This window comes from Protopterus annectens, chromosome 8.part0, assembly GCF_019279795.1.
Source record: "Protopterus annectens isolate FY-2018-M chromosome 8.part0, PAN1.0, whole genome shotgun sequence".
In the NCBI taxonomy this organism is placed as follows: domain Eukaryota; kingdom Metazoa; phylum Chordata; order Ceratodontiformes; family Protopteridae; genus Protopterus; species Protopterus annectens.
The window spans coordinates 1,990,561,620-1,990,581,752 of record NC_056741.1 but is presented as its reverse complement, the minus strand read 5'-3'; the positions used below and the strand labels follow the sequence as shown (position 1 = coordinate 1,990,581,752).

The 20,133-nt window shown below is 40.1% G+C and overlaps 1 protein-coding gene across 1 annotated transcript in view; it reads left to right on the top strand.

Moving 5' to 3' along the window:
- The window catches only part of LOC122809792 (carbonic anhydrase 5B, mitochondrial-like), a 293,296-nt gene extending 273,598 nt beyond the window's left edge, over nucleotides 1–19,698 (top strand). Inside the window, exon 7 of the mRNA XM_044081533.1 lies at nucleotides 18,333–19,698. Within this exon, the coding sequence (XP_043937468.1) occupies nucleotides 18,333–18,542 (210 nt within the window). The 3' untranslated portion in view covers nucleotides 18,543–19,698. The remainder of the gene's footprint in view (nucleotides 1–18,332) is intronic.
- Nucleotides 19,699–20,133: the final 435 nt, after the last annotated feature.

Below are 20,133 nucleotides of genomic sequence, written 5' to 3'. Positions count from 1 at the left end.
CAAGCGGACAACCAACAAACTCTGATAAAGGACTTAAATTATGCCATCAATCTTCTACAGGCCTTGGGATACACAGTCAACATGCACAAATCAAGACTTGTTCCATCCCAAAGAATAACCTTTCTGGGTGCGGATCTAGATACAACCACCCAAATGGCTTATCTCACAGAAGAAAAACAAAGTCAACTACCGGATTACTTCAAGAATCTGACAAGACAAACTCAGCTGACTGCAAGGAAAATCCTGCAGGCCCTGGGTTACATGGCATCCTGTATTCTTTTGATTCCACAAGCAAGGCTACATATGAGAAAGCAACAGTGGTACCTAAGGAGTTTATGGACTCAGCACAGTCACAGTTTGGAAACTTTAATCCCACTCATCCCATGCCTTCACAAGGAATTTCTGTGGTGGGCTCAGGCCAGCCAGTCCAACAGAGGGCTTCCCATCACAAAGCCAAAAACCTCCCAAACTATTACAACAGATGCTTCGGACCTAGGTTGGGGAGCACACATGGAGGGCAGAGGTATCCAAGGACAGTGGTCACGAAAGGAGCTGCACATGCACATAAATCAAAAAGAAATGCTAGCAGTGATACATGCAATCGAGGCCTTCAAACTCTTTCTGCAGCAAGGCCATCTACTAATAAGGACAGACAACACCACAGTTATGTGGTACATAAACAAGCAAGGAGGTACCCATTCTTACCCTCTGTGCAGGCTGGCAATGAATCTATGGGATCTTTCCTTGAAACTCAATATACAGCTACAAGCTCAGTTTGTGCCAGGGAAGGACAATATACTGGCGGACAGCTTAAGCAAAAATATCATGGATGCACACGAATGGATGCTGCACCCAGACATTTTCCAACAGATAACACAATTTTGGGGGAGCCCGGACATAGATCTATTTGCTTCCCCCCACAATCATCAACTAAAGAAATTCTGCTCAAGGACATACCACCCACAAGTGTGGGAAGTGGATGCTCTCTCTCTTTCAGCTGGAGAAATCTGACAGTGTATGCATTCCCTCCTATTCCATTAATGACCAAGGTGTTACTGAAGATCAGGGCAGAGCAGCCAAATGTGATCCTGATAGCTCCGGACTGGCCAAGACAGCACTGGTACCCACTGTTAAGGAGCTTGTCACGTACGAAGCCATGGCCCCTACCTCTATGGCCACTTCTACTGACACAGCACAGCTACAAAACTCTACATTCCAACCTGAAAACATTGCATCTAACAGCCTGGAGAATACCTTGACTCCTCTTCAGGATAAGCTATCCCAGAGAGTAAAGAATATTATTCTGGAAGCTCGCCGCCCTTCCACAAGGAAGGCATATTCAGCAAAATGGAAAAGATTTCTCATCTGGAACACCACAAAGGGCCTAGATGCGACAAAGATGAGCATGGCACATATCCTGGAATATTTGGCTGAAATGTTCCAGAATGGACTGTCTTACTCTTCTATTAAGATTCATGCTTCAGCAATTTCAGCAGAGTACAATACTGATCCTCCTGTCTTTTCTCATCCTCTCCTAAGACAGTTTCTAAGGGGAATCAAAAACATCAAACCTCCTAGGAAACCTCCTCTACCTGCTTGGGACCTTAACTACATGTTGGAAAAACTAACACTGCCTCCATTTGAGCCAGCAGCATCTGCAGATCTACAGTACCTCTCATGGAAGACTGCTTTCCTTTTGGCAATAACCTCAGCAAGACGTTTCAGAATTGCAGGCCCTGATGGCAGTTCAGCCCTTTATTATTTTCCATCAGGATAGAGTTTCATTAAGAACTAATCCTACCTTTATGCCAAAGGTGGTATCCAGGGTTTCATTGAATCAAGCTATTCACTTGCCTACCTTCTTCCCAAATCCACAAAACAAAGGGGAGAAACTGCTGCACACCCTGGACATTCACAGACAGTTGCGATACTACTTGGACAGAAATAAAGGTTTCAGAAAAACTGACCAGCTGCTGGTAGCATATGCTGCTGGTACTCAAGGAAAAGCAATTTCCAAACAGACAATTTCAAAATGGATAGGAAATTGCATCCGCTTTTGTTACTCATTTCATGGAAAGACTGTACCAACTAACATTAGACCTCATTCTACGAGAGCCACAGCCACCTCCACAGCCTTCTTAAGAGGGGTGGCTACAAAAGACATTTTAGAAGCTGCCACATGGAGCTCCATGCATACATTTACCAAGCATTACAATTTACCTTTATATTCCAGATCCAGAGCAGGCTTTGCTTCGGCTGTCCTGCAGGGTATCTTAGCTACACCATCCCTTTTATAGTACCTCCACCCCCAGATTGGCTATGGTATTCTACCCATATGTTATGACTGCAGATGCATCCTTGAAGGACATTGTACAGTTTTGTACCTACCATAAATGTAGATGTCCGATAGGTATGCATCTGCAGTCAGGTTTACCCTCCCTCCTTCCCCTCTGTGGTACTCCTAGGGTGCTTACCTCTCTATTAGCTAGCTGGGGGATCTATTATGGTGTATTTGTTTATACAGATATATATATATATATATATATATATATATATTTGCAAATGTTTGGATTTTTTACTGCATTTTTCCAAATTTAGCCTTCCTAGAGGGCACCTGGCATCTGGGGCAAGAAAAACTGAGGAACATGGCGTCGGCTGATGCTTTTATACCCCAGGCGTGGTGACGTCGGGGAAGGGGTGACATCAGCCGACGCCGGACCCAGACTTTGGAATCCGGCCGACCGAAGGGCTGCCTGAGGCAGGACAACCCATATGTTATGACTGCAGATGCATACCTATCGGACATCTACATTTATGGTAGGTGCAAAACTGTACTTTCTGATTTCTGCCAGACTCAGAAGAGACAGAGCTGTGGTCTCTTTTCAAGTTTTAATATGCAGTTAAAAGCAGAATACAAGTACAACATAAGGTAAAAAACACAAATCACATTATTAAAAATAGAAAAAGGCAATAAAGTAATACAAAATACAACAAATAAAAAGCAGACTAACCTTTCCCTCACAGCAAATTGTAGAAGAGTCTGGGTGATCCTTTCTTGTAAAGCTCTGAAATGTTTTATTTTACCCCTTAAATAAAAGGTTTAGTTCCTAGGTCCACCCCCTCAGTTCACAGATGATTAATCTTAACTGACCAGTTCTATCTTATGTGTGAGTCCTTGATTGATCTGTTGTGATTTCTGCCTGACTCACAAGAGACAGAGTTGTGGTCTCTTTTAAAGTTGTAATATGCAGTTAAAAGCAGAATACAAGTAAAACAAAGGGTAAAGAAAATAAATCACAGTATTCAAAATAGAAAAAGACAATAAATTAATACAAAATACAACAAATAAAAAGCAAACTAACCTTTCCCTCACAGCAAAGTGTAGCAGAGTCTGGGTGAGCCTTCCTAGTAAAGCTCTGAAATGTTTTATTTTACCCCTTAAATAGAAGATTTAGTTCCTAGCTCCACCCCTTGTCAGTTCACAGATGATTAGCCTTAACTGACTTGTTCTATCTTATGTGTGATTCCTTAATTGATCTGTTCTGATTTCTTCCTGACTTACAAGAGACAGAGCTTTGGTCTCTTTTCAAGTTTTAATATGCAGTTAAAAGCAGAATACAAGTAAAACACAAGGAAAAGAAAACAAATCACAGTATTCAAAATAGAAAAAAGCAGGAAAGTAATACAAAGTACTGTGACGACCATGCCCTGGCTCAGCAATCAAGGAGCCTCAGTCCTCACAACTAATACCAGGGAGGTCGTGTCATAGAAGAGGAAAGGATAACTAATACACACAGTAAAGTACAATTTCCCTAAGTGGAAACAGAGATCACAGTCAGTCTGGGGCTGGTTGCTTCCTTGCTCACCAGGTCCCCAATAAGACTTCCCACTGGCACAGCTATAGGGTCCAGGTTTCAGCCCAGCTGGGCAAGCTAAAACCTCCAGTACCCTCTCTGTCCACCCAGTGCTTCATGTCCCTGCCAAGTACCTGACACAACACACACACTTTGAGATACATATTTATACAACTTCCCAGACACTCCTGGGAAAGGCTGACACAGATTCTCCAACTGTGCCCCTTTACCCAGACCATATGGTAGTAATCCCTGCCACCACCCAGCTAATATATCATCTACTAAAAGGCCCTTAAAAGGGTGTCCAATTATTACTGTGCAATATTATTATCCAATGGTAGTATGACTATTCAGTCTAGGCTTATTGGAAAGGCTTAGACAGTAAATTCTATAAATGTATAATGTACTCTAAAGCATAATTTATCTCTGCATAAACCATCCACAAGTAGAAGGTTTTAAAAATATTTAATAATAAATAATTAAAACACAAGACAAAACTACTACACCACAGAGATATCTAAGAGTTTAGAGATCACACAGAAACTTTAAATAATACAGTAGGACAGGTCTGATTTCAAAGAAAAATACCTAATTAATCTTTACTAGCTTTAGCTATTCCTATAAGAAATCACAGTGCTAAAACTTATATGTGGGTATGGGCAGAGTGCTGAGTTAGATATCCAAGATCAAAATGCTTTCTAGTCTCTTGTGAGAAATAGTATTTAAACATTCAAGCACAAAACAGATAGTGGTCAGCAAAACGGGATCCTTAAGACAGAATATATGAAGACAGTTCCCACAAAAACATCCACAGGATCACTCAATGGCTGAGAAATTAATGGTCAATATCTATAAAAGTAAAAAAAACTGGAACAAATTTATTGGTAAGCGCTTTCATGATGTAGATATATCACTTCATCAGATCTATTGTAATGTAAAGGCTGTAAGAATTTTTGTAAGATCTGCCTTTCTGTTTTTACATATGCATTCTAGTACTAGGGAGATGCTTTGTCTATTAAGTATACTCTTTAAGAAAATGAGAGTAAAAAGTTCTGAATTAACTTAGCAATATAAGCACAGTTGTGTTGTGTCAGCTATAGGTCTGATGAAGTGATGTATCTACATCACGAAAGCGCTTACCAATAAATTTGTTCCAGTTTTTTACTTTTATACATATTGAGTGTTAATTTTTCAGCCATTGAGTAATACTGTGCAAGTATTTAAACATTACTAACAAACATGTCTCTAAGGCCTTCCCAAATTACATCATTTTTGACACTTAGGTTTTCCCAGTATTCATATTGCATCATCTTATCACCCGGTCTGAGTTCTCAGGCCACAAACTGCATTATTTAGCAGTCTAACACCTGCTCAGAAACTTACAACAATACAAGGCATTTCACATGTACAGTCTAGCAGAAACTAGAGCAATAAAGCACATTCCACATCTAAATTCTCATCATAAACTTTAGCCTTAAAACAATGGGTATGAAACCTTCATCCAGATGCACTGGAGCTGAATTCTAACATGAAAGGGTCACAACATGCTTCACTGGGCAAGTAGACTGCAATGTTGTCACATATTTTGCAGTTCCACATTTCACAGTGTTCTTTTACACTCAAGAAAACATGCCTGTATTTTACATGTATTTACAAATGCCAGAATTATATATCAAATTCTATTTGACTTGACTGTCAGCCTCTGCCCATCTCTCCCCAATCATCACATCTCTTCCCCCCGGGGAACTCAAGCAAGTTTTTCAAGTGCCCCTTGAGGAACATCGCTTGAGAGTGTCAGGTCTATCTCGGTGTACCTCACCCCATTCCCTGTCTTGAGAGCCCATCTGCATTGGCATTGCTACTCCCACTGCAGTGCTGCATTGACATATCATATGCTTGCAACCCCAGACTCCATCTTGGCAACTTGGCATTTTGCTGACTGGCTCTGTTTAACCATGTTAGAGGGTTGTGATCTGTCATCACAGTGAATTTTCTTCCATACAGATAAGGCTGACGTTTTTGTAGTGCCCACACTGTGGCTAGGCATTCCTTTTCTACTGCTGCATAGCATTCCTCCCTGGGTTGGAGCTTATGACTGAGATAAACCACTGGGTGCTCTTCTCCCTATGAAGAAATCTGGCTAAGTACAGCCCCCACCCCATAGTTTGAAGCATCCACCTGCACAACAAGGTCTTTGCTGTAGTCTGGACTGGCTAACACAGGGGATCCTCTCAAAGCTTCCTTAAGCTTCTGAAATGCCTGCTCACATGCTGGGCTCCAGACTACGTTATCTGGCCTGTTCTTCCTTGTCAAGTCTGTGAGGGAAACAGCTATGATAGTATAATTGGGAACAAACTTTCTATAGTACCCTGCTGTCCCTAAGAATGCCCTCACCTGTGTTTTGGTAACAGGTGCAGACCATGCCTGAATAGCTTCCACTTATGCAGGTTGTGGCCTTATCTTACCACTCCCCACTCTATGTCCTAGGTAGGAGACCTCTGCCATACCCATCTGACATTTGCTCGGCTTAATGGTCAACCCTGCCCTCTGTAGTCTGCCCAACACCTCCCTAACATGCTGAAGGTGCTCTTGCCAGGAATGGCTGTAGATAGCAATATCATCCATGTAAGCAAGGGCAAACCCTCCCTCCTGCTCCTGCCAAGATATGATCTACCAGCCTCTGGAAAGTCACTGGGGCATTCTTCATCCCAAAGGTCATCTTTGTGAACTCATACAAGCCAAAAGGAGTCACAAAGGCGGACTTCTCTGTAGCACTGGGAGTCGAGGGCACCTGACAGTAACCCTTGTAAGATCAATGGTTGTAATGTACTTTGCCCCACCCAGCTGCTCTAGGGCCTCATCTGTCCTAGGCATGGGGTAAGCATCCGACTCTATGTGGCTATTTAATTTTCTGTAATCCACACAGAACCTGGTGCTGCCATCCTTCTTTGGCATGTTGGGCTCTTGAATCACCCCTAGTTCCAACATCTCCTGTACCTCTTCCCTCAGAGTCTGTTTGACTCTCTCAGGCACCCTATAAGGGGCCTGCCTAATAGGCCTTTGGGGTCCTGTATCTCCCTGGTGCTGCACCAGGTGGATGCACCCTAGTTTCCCAGTGAACACGTCCCCAAATTCCTGCAACACTGCTTGGATTTCTTGAACCTGGGTAGGAGATAGCTGCTAGGACATTGCTACTCCTTCCACCGAGGTGTCAGCTCGAGTCTCACTGAGGTGGTCAGTCACAAGATCTCTCTCAGACATTTCCTGCAATCAATCCACTGCAAATGCTCAGCACAAGGGTCTCCCTATCATGGTAAAGTTTCATCATGTTAACATGGTACAATGTGTGCCCCTGCCTTCTGCCTAGCACTTCCACCATGTAGTTAACATCACTTACCTTTCTTACCACCTTGTAGGGTCCCTCCCAAGCTGCCTGCATCTTGTTGTGTCTGACAGGAATGAGAACCATCACCTGCAGCCCTACAGCATACTCCTAGCTCGAGCATTCCTGTCACACCACACCTCACCTTTTTGTGTTGTTGGGCTTCTGCCAGGTTCTCCTTGGCCAGGCCCATGAGTTCCCTGAGCCTTGTCCTGAGCTTCAGGACATATGCTACAGCAGACTCATTGTGAGGCTCACACTCACCTTCCCACTCATCTCAATTTAAATGTAGAGGTCCCTCACTCTATGCCCATACAGCAACTCAAAGGGTGAAAAACCTGTGGATTCCTGGGAAACCTCTCTGTAAGCAGACAACAGATGGGGCAAATAGTTGTCCCACTCCCTCTTAAACTGATCTGCAAATGCCCGTAGCATGGACTTGATTGTAGAGTTTAACCTCTCAACATGACCATTAGTCTGGGGATGGTAGGTGTGGTCTTCATGTGCTTCACCCTACAGGACTTTCACAGACAAGCCAGCAGGTCTGACATAAAATTGGCACCTCTGTCAGACAGTATTTCCTTTGGGAAACCTACCCTGCTGAAAATCTCTAGCAAAGCATTTGCCACCTTCTCAGCCTCAATGGAGGACAAAGCCACTCCCTCAGGGTATCGTGTAGCATAATCCACTACCACTAGGATATACGTTTTCCCTGTGGAACGTGGGGTACTCAGAAGACCCCCAATATCCATAGCTACCCTCTGAAATGGCTCCTCAATCACAGGCAAAGGCATCAAATGATCTCTCACCTTGTCTCCTGCCTTGCCTTCCTTTTGGCACTGCTCACAGGTCCTGCAGTACCCTGTTACATCTCTGGAAATTCCAGGCCAGTAGAAGTTCTGCATAATACGCCTCTTTGTACGTTGTATGCCCATATGACCTGCAAAGGGAATATCATGGGCTATAAGTGCCAGACAGTAAGCTCTAGGCACTACCAACTGCTGTACTCTCTCACCTTCTAGCCCTCCCTCAGGTGTCCACTCTCTGTACAGTAACCCTTTGTTCCAGTATACAGATTCCCCCTTCCCTTGAGAATCAGATGCCTCCCTAGCTACCTGCCTCAGGCCTTCCAATGTAGGGTCTGAGAGTTGAGCCTGTCTCAACTCCCTCCTTGTAACCCTTCCCAGCTCCCCTTCCACACGAAGTCTGGCATCCTCTGACAGTGGTGCCTCACTGTCAGCCTGAGTACTACTACTCACCTCTACCTTTGCAGTTACCCTGTCCAAGGGAACATCAGTACCCGCAAGCAGCTGTGGCTCACATAAAGTCTCACTGCTAAAATGTAGCTCACTCCCTGAAGTAACCAAATCAGCAGTCCTGGCTGCAAGTATGCAGTCTGTCTGGGTCTCTCCCAGGCTACCAGACCCACATGCTTGTCTCTTAGTCTTACTGCATTTAACTGCATAAGTGCATAGTACTGCCTCATCCATATCCTTCCCTCTCAGGACATTTGCAGGATGGTAGTTCTATACCCCTGTTGTCTCAAGATAACCTACTGTTGGCATTTTGTCCTTCCCATATACTGACTCCTCACCTTTGGTTCCCCACCTTGCCTCCATGGACATCTGTATGCCACATGACCTTGCTGGTTGCATTCAAAACATTTAACCCTAGCTCCTGGACATGTACCTGGACTAGTGGCTTCCCCTGCTACTGGTGGATTCTGTTGGGGCAGTCTTTGCTGCCCACCATGGGTTCCTTTAGTCCCGTGAGCAGTATTGGGTGTCCCTTTCCTGTGCAGGGCTGCCCTGCTTGCTAGGTATAGGTCTCCCTTCTTCCCCAACTCCTCTGAAGTAGCACACTGACTATCAGCTAACCAGATCCTCATGTCCTCAGGCAAAGTGCTAAGGGCTTGTTCTCTTACCAAAAGGTCTGCCAGCCCTTCAAAAGAGGTGACCTGACATCCACTCACTCAGCTATGAAAATAAGTGCTCAGTTCAACAACATATTCACATACATTTTAATCTGCCTTGTGTCTATGCTCACAAAACCTTTTCCTATACATTTCAGGTGTTAGCTCAAAACATTCTAATAAATGTCTTTTTACAGCAGTATAATCAAAACAGTCAGTGTCATGCATATTTGCTAAAGACGTTACAGCTTTACCATGGAGTAAGGGGGTCAGTAACCGTACCCAGAGCCCTTGGTCAACTTCATACTGTTTACATACCCGCTCAAACATATGAATGAAGCTATCAGAATTATCCCCCTCTTTAAACTGTGGAAGAAATTTACTGACCTTTTGTGCTTCTGGGGATCTGGTTACTTCCTTCCCCATTACCTCCATGACTCTGGCGAAGAGTCAGCATTTCCGTCTCATGCCTCCTCTGCCGTTCATTTTCCTCAGCTTGTAGACTCCTCATTTTCTCGTCTGCTTCTAGTTCTATATGCCTGACCTCCAACTCAAGTCTCTTTAGCTCCAGCTGGATTTTTAAGTCCAATGCAGAAAGGTTGAGCTGTCCATTCTCAGAGGATATTGTATCTCCACTGTCAGTCTGATTGTCCTCCAGGCTGCTGTTTTCTGATGCAGCTGTAACCAAGGCTGCAATCAGGTCTGCTTTAGTCAGGTTTTCATGCACCAGTCCCCTAGCCTGGCATATCTCCTCCAGCTGGCTCCAGCTTTCCATACTCTTCTGCTGACATGCTTCCTGCTCACCCTAACAATAAGCTAACAAAAGAAATAAAACAATTGTGATCTGATCTCTGAGTATACACTGCATGGCTGTTAGAGTACAAAACACTTTTAGAGATCATTGTACATAAGCTACAGGAATTCGCTCTACCCACACCACTACAAGCCAATTAGTATGTGAAGTAGATCCCACCACTGCCAAACACTTGTGTCAACCCGTGCCCTGGCCCAGTAATCAAGGAGCCTCAATTCTCACCACTAACACCAGGGAAGTTATCTTATAGAAGAGGAAAGGATAACTAATACACACAGTAAAGTACAATTTCCCTTAAGTGCACACAAAGATACGACAGTCTGGGGCTGGTTGCTCCCTTGCTCCCAATAAGACTCCCCACTGGCACAGCTATAGGGTCCAGGTCTCAGCCTAGCTGGGCAAGCTAAAACCTTCAGTACCCTCTCTGTCCAACCAGTGCTTCGTGTCCCTGCCAAGTAGATGACACAACACACACACACACACTTTGATCTAAGTACTTATACAACTTCACAGACACTCCTGGGAAAGGCTGACACAGATTCTCCAGCTGTGCCCCTTTACCCAGACCATACGGTAGACCATATGGTAGTATTCTCTGCCACCACCCAGCTAATAATATCAGCTACTAAAAGGCCCCTTAAAAGGGTGTCCAATTATTACTGTGCAATATTATTATCCAATGGTAATGTGACTATTCAGTCTAGGCTAATTGGAAAGGCTTAGGCAGTAAACTCTATAAATAATAATGTATTCTAAAGCATCATTTATCTCTACATAAACCAGCTGCAGGTAGAAGGTTTTAAAAATATTTAATAATAAATAATTAAAATACAAAAAAAAAAACTACTACACCACAGAGATATCTAAGAGTTCAGAGATCACACAGAAACTTAAAATAATACAGTAGGACAGGTCTGATTTCAAAGAAAAATACTCAATTAATCTTTACTAGCTTTAACTATTCCTACAAGAAATCACAGTGCTAAAACTTGCATGTGAGCATAGGCAGAGTGCTAAGTTAGATATCCAAGATCAAAATGCTTTCTAGTCTCATGTGAGAAATAGTATTTAAACATTACTAACAAACATGTCTCTAAGGCCCTCCCAAATTACATAATTTTTTGACACTTAGTTTTTCCCAGTATTCATATTGCATCATCTTAACACCTGGTCTGAGTTCTCAGGCCACAAACTGCATTATTTAGCAATCTAACACCTGCTTAGAAACGTACAACAATACAAGTCATTTCACATATACACTCTAGCAGAAACTAGAGCAATAAAGCACATTCCACATCTAAATCCTGGTCATAAACTTTAGCCTTAAAAAAGTGGGCATGAAACCTTCATCCAAACGCACTGGAGCCAAATTCTAACATGAAAGGGTCACAACATGCTTCACTGGGCCAGTAGAGTGCAATGTTGTCACATATTTTGCAGTTCCACATTTCACAGTGTTCTTTTTCACGCAAAAAACATGCCTGTATTTTACATTTATTTACAAATGCCAGAATTATATATCAAATTCTATTTGACTAGGCTGGCAGCCTGTGCCCATCTTTCCCCAATCATCACAAGTACAACAAATAAAAAGAAAACTAACCTTTCCCTCACAGCAAAGTGTAGCAGAGTCTGGGTGAGCCTTTCTGGTAAAGCTCTGAAATGTTTTATTTTACCCCTAAATAGAAGGTTTAGTTCCTAGGCCCACCCCCTTAGTTCACAGATGATTAGCCTTAACTGACCTGTTCTATCTTATATGCGAGTACTTAATTGATCTGTTCTGATTTCTGCCTGACACTAGAAGAGACAGTGCTGTGGTTTCTTTTCAAGTTTTAATATGCAGTTAAAAGCAGAATACAAGTAAAACACAAGGTAAAGAAAACAAATCACAGTATTTAAAATAGAAAAAGGCAATAAAGTAATACAAAATACAACAAATAAAAAGCAAACTAACCTTTCCCTCACAGCAAATTGTAGCAGAGTCTGGGTGAGCCTTTCTAGTAAACATCGTATTCGAATACACAATGCTATCCATGAACACCACCTCTCCTCCTTTATCAGGCTGCATGACTCTAACATATTTTTTGTCCCCGAGTGTTTTTGGACAACCCTAGGGGAATACTAAAGGTCTCTTGGGATTGCTTGAAGAATGTTAATCATGATTTATATGATGAAACGTTGATATTTGTAACTCTGGATATACAAGACCTGTTTAATATCATACCACACAAAATAGGTGTGGAGTGGTTTGGAGAGGCCCTCCATCAATATGGGGGACTCGATAGGAATAATTTTTTGGTTTGCATGGACCTTATGGACTTAGTTCTAAGACATAAATTCCTCTTCTTTGAAGGAGAGTTCCTTAAACAGACCAAAGGGGTAGTGATGGGGGCATGTCAGTTTGGGAGGAGAAATATGTATTTTCTTGAGAATACACAAGATTTTGGAAATACTACAGGCATTATTTGGATATTTGGATTTTCTGGATGGGAACAGAGGCTAAGTTAATGGAATTCATCAACTACTTCAACCAAACCACTGAATTTTAAGGTTTACCCATTGCATTACACATAAAGAAATGCATTACTTGGATGTTACTATACAGAAGATGGAAGGGAATAGAAAATATAAGTCCACCATACATCTTAAAGATACCTTCTCCAATTCCTGTCTTTATTTTACTAGTTTACACCCCTTTAGGCAAAAAAGAAGTATTCTTAAGGAGCAATTTATATGCATTTCAAGGATGACTTCTAGTGATGGTGATTATGAGGTAGAAATAAATGTTTCTTGCAAGAAAGTACCCACCAGAACTAATAGATGAAGTGATGAAGGAAGTCCATGACAGTAGATATGGGAAATATGGTCCTATATTAGGTACAATAACCAATGATAGGGGGGATACTAACCAAATAAGGGATGCCACAAAGGAACCTCTGCACCAAAGGGGGAATTTTGTTACAAATTGTAGTACTGATACCCCGGGCATCAGGGATGTTATTTCCAAAAACTGGCTAAAATTTGGGTGTTGTTCTGATTTGGAGGCTGTATTTAAAACATCACTTCAGTTTACCTACAGGAAGGGTAGGAATTTGAAAGATTTATTAGAGAGTAGGAAGGTATTGTCTAATAGAAGGAGAAATGGTAAAAAAAAGAGTACCTTTAATCTCTTGTTAAATTCTACTTTGTGTTTTTGGTAGAATTTGTGAACAAGACTTTAGGAAAATGGTTGGTGACAGTAATGTTACTGTTTCTAACCTGATGGTTTCTGAAATGGAGGCTTTAGATTTTTTGACCCAAAATAGACATTTTAGGGTCATGAAATCTGACAAGGGAGGTACTCTAGTTATAATGAAGACCTGAGACTATGCTGAGGCAATGGAAATCATGTTAAATGATGAGTTGAATTACAGGATAGTGAATAAGATAGAAATTACTAGAAGTTTTTCAAATCTTGACATTGCTTTACTTGATTTGTTAAGTCAGGGTAATATTAGTTATTCAGATTATGATTACATGTACACTGAATATCCTAAGTTAGCATGTATGTTTGGTATACCCAAATTACATAAATTAGTGGATACTTTACCATTTAGATCCATCATTTCAGCAGGTTTTTCAAAAACCGAATCCATTTCTATTTGGTTGGACAACATCTTAAATTCTATCGTTCAGAAGACTAAATTCTATCTAAGAGATTCGTGGCATCTATTAGAATTATTAAGTTTATTGGAAATTCAAGATGCTAATTTTTATTTTGCTTCTTTAGATGTTGTATCACTATACACCTGTATAAACCAAGAGTCAGGTGTAGAAATGATGGGGGAATATTTATCTAGATATACAGATTTAGGTAACACTATGATAAATAGTATATGTGTACTCATGGATCTAATTTTGGATAACAATTTTTTTCATTTTGAAGGTAAACAGTACAAGCAAATTAGGGGTGTGGCCATGGGATCTAGAGTGGCACCTAGTTTTGCTAATCTAGTGATGGCCACATGGGAATTAAATCATTTGTTAGAACACCCATTGTCGAAGCATTTATTGTTTTATAGACGATTTATAGATGATTTATTTATTTTGTTTATTTTGTGGAAAGGTGACCATGAGTCTTTCGTCACTTTTGTGGAAGATTTAAATCATTCTACTGAATTTTTGAAATTTACTATAGGGCATTTTGGAGAGACTATTGATTTTCTGGATATTCACCTAAGCTATGATAAAGAGAAAGCTTTATTTGAGAGTAACATCTTTAGAAAGTCTAGTTTCACAAACCAATATTTACATTTTGAAAGTCTACATCCACAATTTATGAAACGTGGGGTAGTAAAGGGGCAATTCATTAGATTGAGCCTGCTTACTACTAATAATGAGACCTTTAAAGAAGAAGTGGATAAGTTAAAAGGTTTCTTTTTCAATAGGGGCTATGATAAATTATGGCTTCACAGTATTTTGAGTGAAGTTTTTTCTTTAAGAGAAACTAAAGCTGTGCCAATTTTACATAAAGCAAGTGTTTGTAGTTTGGTGAGTTGTGATGAGAGAAGAAATCTAGAATTTAAGTTATCTTTCTCTATTCCCATCACCAATGAGATGCATCTTATCAGGAATATTGTTTCCGATAATTGGAAGGTCATCTTAGGTAATCATGATTTAACTGCAGTGGTGGGTAAGAATCCATTATTTTCATACAAAAAAAACATTAGTTTAAAAACTATTTTAGAGAAAGATAGCGGTAATTGTGTGGTGAAGAATAATTTAGTTGTTGGGACCTATCCTTGTAGAAATTGTAAACAATGTAGGTACATTTCAGGTACAAGTAGTGTATTTTTTAAACATCTGAAGAAAGAATTTTACACTAAAGGGCATTATACATGTAAAACTAACAATGTAGTTTATGTTGCCCAGTGTAATTCCTGTGAACATTTCTACATAGTAAAAACTATTAGATTACTTCACAAAAGAATTTATGAACACTTGCTAGCAATTAAGAACAAAGATTTTACAAATGCCCTAGCAAAACATGCTGATATATGCCCAGATTTCAAGAAATTTAGTTTTTCTCTTTTAGAAAGGGTTAGTGACGATTTGTTTAGTGGGAACTATAAAGTTAAACTGGAATGTAGAGAGGCTTTATGGCAAATTATGTTGAAAGCTGATGAATTTCCTGGATTAAATGAAGCTACTAACATTAAATGTTTTTTACAAGCACAGAGATTATAAACATATAGTATGTTATATTTATATGTTTTGATTAAGGATTTTTTAGTATTATTATTATTTTTTTTAAAAAATCTGTTTGGTGTTAAGTGTTTGTTCAGAGTTATATTTGACATTTTTGTAGTATTTTAAAGTCACACATACATATTGGTATTTTTTATGTGATTTTATTGGATGGAATGATCATGTGATGTTTTTCAATGATTATTTAAAGTGATTGTTTGAATGAATGTGTATTCTGAAGAAGTTCACAGTGATTAAAGGTGGACGAAACGCGTATTCAAGTGATTTTTACTTGACCAGTTTTCATTTGTGTCATATTCCAGTATTGTTTGTGTTATTAGGAGAAATGGTACATTTAAATGTGGGAAGTGTTCCCAGTGCCCCTACATTGAGAATAAGGAAATTGTAACTATTGCAGGCAGCGACCGAGTTTTAGAAGCAAACACCTTTTCTAACCGTCATAGTGCGGGAGTTATTTTTCTTGCTACCTGAAGTCACAGAACTTAGATTTTGAAAGGGTTTATTATAACTTATAGTTGTTTTATCTGATTTTATACTCTTATTTTGTAATGGGATCTCATTTTATTAGCAATCTTGGTGGATGTAACAATTGTTTAATTGATTAGTAAATTGACGATGGGAGGGGTTTCAAGGGTAAAAAAAGGAAGGTCAAGCAGCATGTTTGTATCATCTGATGAAGTCCTTGGGGACAAAAACACAAAGGAGTTGTGCGTTTATGGTCATTAAACAGCTGCCTGCCTGATCCACAGTTTTGTGCACTGTTTTAGACCTCCTACTATTTGGTGCCTTGATTTGTGTTTGGTTTACAGTGTTCGTGGGCATCTTGCCTCCTTGTGGTTGTTTAATAAATTCATGTATGCCCATTTTTTCTCATCCATTAGAGCTGTATATGGTGTGTATCAACACTACAAATATGTGTTGTACCCTCTGTGCTTTCCCTTGGTACATTAGCAATGGCCCATTCGTAAACCCCCCTTTCAAAATGATTTTAAATGATTTAGACTTTTTTTAACATGGGTCCATGTATTCCATTCCCATCTTTACTTTTTAGATATTTCTACTGCTCTTTTAACTAGCTGTTGAAATGGCTAATATAGAATACTGTGCCATCAGCACCTTATATTGAGGGTACCTTTGCAACATCTTTTCACTTAGGGGATTCAGTTTAGGGTTTTTGATGCCTTCTTTTCTGAACCATCTGACTGAATATATTGAGAAACTTCCTGCTTCACTAAAAAGTAATATAAAATTACACATTTGGGGGTGGGGAAAGTACTGCTACAGTCATTAATAGAAAGTTATAAAGTTATAATTGTATTATTCTAAAGAAAAAGAAAAAAAAACATGCAGTGCGATGAGGCGAGCATCATGTTGCTTTTCCAGTTAGTATACAGGCATACATGCAGTTTTAACTAATTAATCTTTTGCAGGATTGTAAATAGAGTGAAGACAGCCAAGAAGAACAATTCAGTGATTCAGGGTCTGAACCAGCAACTACTGAAAGACAGGGGCTACAGAACTTAACAGTCAACTCTGAAGGAAGAGGACAGGCAGGAACTATGGAAGTATTAGCATGGAATGAACAAAGTAAATAGCTTTCAAAAAAAGTGCAAGAGAAAATGGGGGTGGGAGGTACAGTAGTCTAAGTGCACCATTAGGGAGGATTATTTACAGAGTGGGGGTTATGTTAAATTATATCTGTTGTGATATATTGTAGACTGACAGACTTCAGGACTATATAAGAATGACATAAGGCATACATACCCTGGGATTCATAAATGAGTAACACTGACAAAGCATTATGCAACAGCAATTGCTTGTTTTTTTTTTTTTTTTTTTTTTTTTTTTTTTTTTTTTAGCTTTCCATGTTTTATTTTATTTTACTTTTTTGTACTCGGAAAGTCCGACTGGGCATGACAACCATTTTTCAGCTGAGACCTAGGGAGAAAAGCTCCATATGTACAGTAAAATGAAGTAAATGCCGTAACACAGTTATAAAGTAATACAAAGAAAGTACAATTAAAAATTTAAATGACAAAATGTCATGCATTCATCAGAAAATTAAATGGTTAAAGACATGTATAGACCATACAGAGTTGTGAAGAACAGTTCTTGTAAAGGTTCTACCTATACTGAATGCGATGAAAGATGTGACAGGGCATACCAAAACCGCCAGATGGTAGAAGTGGATCAGAGGGCAATCGGGGTAGAGGAAAGCTGGAGATATGATAAGCTCCGAGCACTGAAGTCGATGGGAGAGTTTCATCCAGGTAATTTGTAGCAGGGCTTTACAGTGCTACATTTTCGCTGGGAGATGTGCAGGAAGTTTTCCTATTTTATTATTGTACTGTGACAACTTTATTTTCTGTGTTGTCTGCAGGCTTATGAGAATGGGAGAGGCATGTAATAAGGTGGGAAGAAGATAAGTTTTACCAAGAGCTTCTCTGGATTTCATGAAGTTTTTGCTGTATGTCAAATTTCATATTTTCATCTATGTGGAAGCCTAAGAGTTTAGCGTAATGAACCAGCTCTATCTTTGTATCTTTTATTTGTTAGCTGAGGTTATATCAAGGTCAGATTTGCTTTGGGAGAGGAATTTAGGATTGAAAAGGTAATAGTTTTGTGTTTTTAGGGTTTAATGGGAGTTCTGAATTGTGTTGCCAGGTTTCTATTGAGGAAAATGATTATTTGGTCATGTACTGAGGCTTGGGTAGCTTAGGGGCAGAAAAAAATCAGTGTGAAGTCATCAGTGTATTGAATTAAGGTGACCTGCTTGGTGACAGTGTTGGTCATTTATGACAATGTAAAATAACAAAGGTCCTAGTATTGAACCTTGTGGTACACCTGTGTAAATGGGTAGAAAAGATGAGTAAACATTTTGCCATTTTACTGCTTGATATCTGCTCATATGGTAACTACTGAACCAGGAGCGAGACTATGAGGCAACCTTAGATAAAACAATTTTTGTAGTGATCACAGTGGGATACAGTGTCAGATGACAAGTCCAGGAAGAGGTAGGATATCACATTTCTTGTATGGATCAGATAAATTGTTTTGACGTTTGTTGTCCTTCTGTTTCTGTATTACTTGTTCAAGTAAAAGTTAAATGCATTTGTTTTCCAGCTGGCAGTTTTCCGCAGCCTGCTCATCACATCAGTTGGTGAGAAAGAACAGATGATGGTAGACAATTTTCGCCCATTGCAGCCACTGATGAATCGAACTGTCAGATCATCATTCCAAGCTTTTCAGAACATCTCACACAGACATCGACCTATAGTGAACTTAGAAACAGAACCTCAAGAACACGCACACCAGCCTTATTCCCGATCATAGTCAATACATGGCATTATGTACAGCTAATTATTTTCTTGTTTTGTGTTGTCTGTGATGATTGTTGTAACAGTTGTAAACCAGGATTCCTCTGGGAAAGGGATCAAAGCTAAATAATTCCACTTTAAAGACCATCCAGCAATAATGGGTTGTGATTATAATTGTACAAGATGTCAGCGTACAGCTCTGATATGAAGTTAGTTAGGGATCAGCAGAGGTGTCTGCTTTGTATGTTGTGATTCCACTTCGAGATGTGTTGTGTTTTGTGGTCTCAGTGTAGCATTTCTTGGAGAGAGACATTTGTTCTGAACAGTTAATTAAGTTGCTTGTAGAGTATTTTTTGCATAGAATTTATGGTTTCTGCTACTGCCCTCTACAGTTACTTATGTCCTTTATTCTTGCATGCCCATAAATTTTCCCAAGTATGAAAAAGTCAATAACGTGTTACTTCTGAATGGAAGATATGTTACATGTTTAAACTATTAGCATTGCAGTAAGATGTAAACATATTTCGTCCTTTGTAGGATGTTGACCATGTACATTCTAAACTCAGTTTCGCTTTTCTGTGTGTGTGTGTGTGTGTGTGTGTGTGTGTGTGTGTGTGTGTGTGTGTGTGTGTGTGTGTGTGTGTGTGTGTGTCTGTGCACACATGCGCACACATCTATGTACATATAAATGTATATACACATGCATGTATACATGTAGGTGTCCATTGATGGTATGAGGACCATAAATTCATTTCTCAGAATGGTGAGAATTAAGTGCAAATAGGGGACTGAAAATACCCACACAAACACACACACAGAAGTAGATATATCTTGTTATACTTAGAAATACCTAAACAGCAGCATCAGCAACATTGATTTAAAAAACTGAACTGTGCATGCTCTGTGACATAACGTCAGAACATGCAACTAAAAAAAAGGACTTTTGCATGGGGCAACTTATGATTTTTTTCTGGTATATCATAGTATACCAAGTGTGTTTAATTAGTAAAACAGATTTTTGCACCACACTTTTAGTCATAGTCCAATAAAGAACTTCCATAACAAGATGTAGACATAGGTTCATAGGTTCATAGGCTGGTACTAGGCTATCAGCCCTAGGGCCTATACAAGCCTAGCCATAACAATTCCCTGGCTATTTCTTCCCACATTATTTACTTTCCTGGACCCCTGTCTAGCAGGGCGACTGACGTGATCCCTGGGGTGAATTTCCTTTCTCCCATCCAATCGTCAAGGTTCCTCTTGGAGAGGTCCAAAGAGGCACTCTGCTTGACATGTATGGGCAATCTATTCCAGAGTCTGGGGAGTCTCTGGGTCAGGAACCTATCCCTCCAGCATGTTTTGTTTATTGTGATGACAAGGTTTAGATCCCTGGAGCGTGTAGCTCTGAGGGATTGGGATTTCTTTAAGTGTAGCATGTCCAACAGCTCTGGGTTTGACATGGCCTTGTATGTTAAGCAGAGATCGCCTCTGAGTAGACGATATGCGACAGAGTATAGCTGGAGTTTTTTAAGGCGGTCAGCATAGGGCATCTGCTTTAGGCCTGTGATTTTTTTAGTGAGGTATTTCTGAGGCCTTTCCAGTTGTTG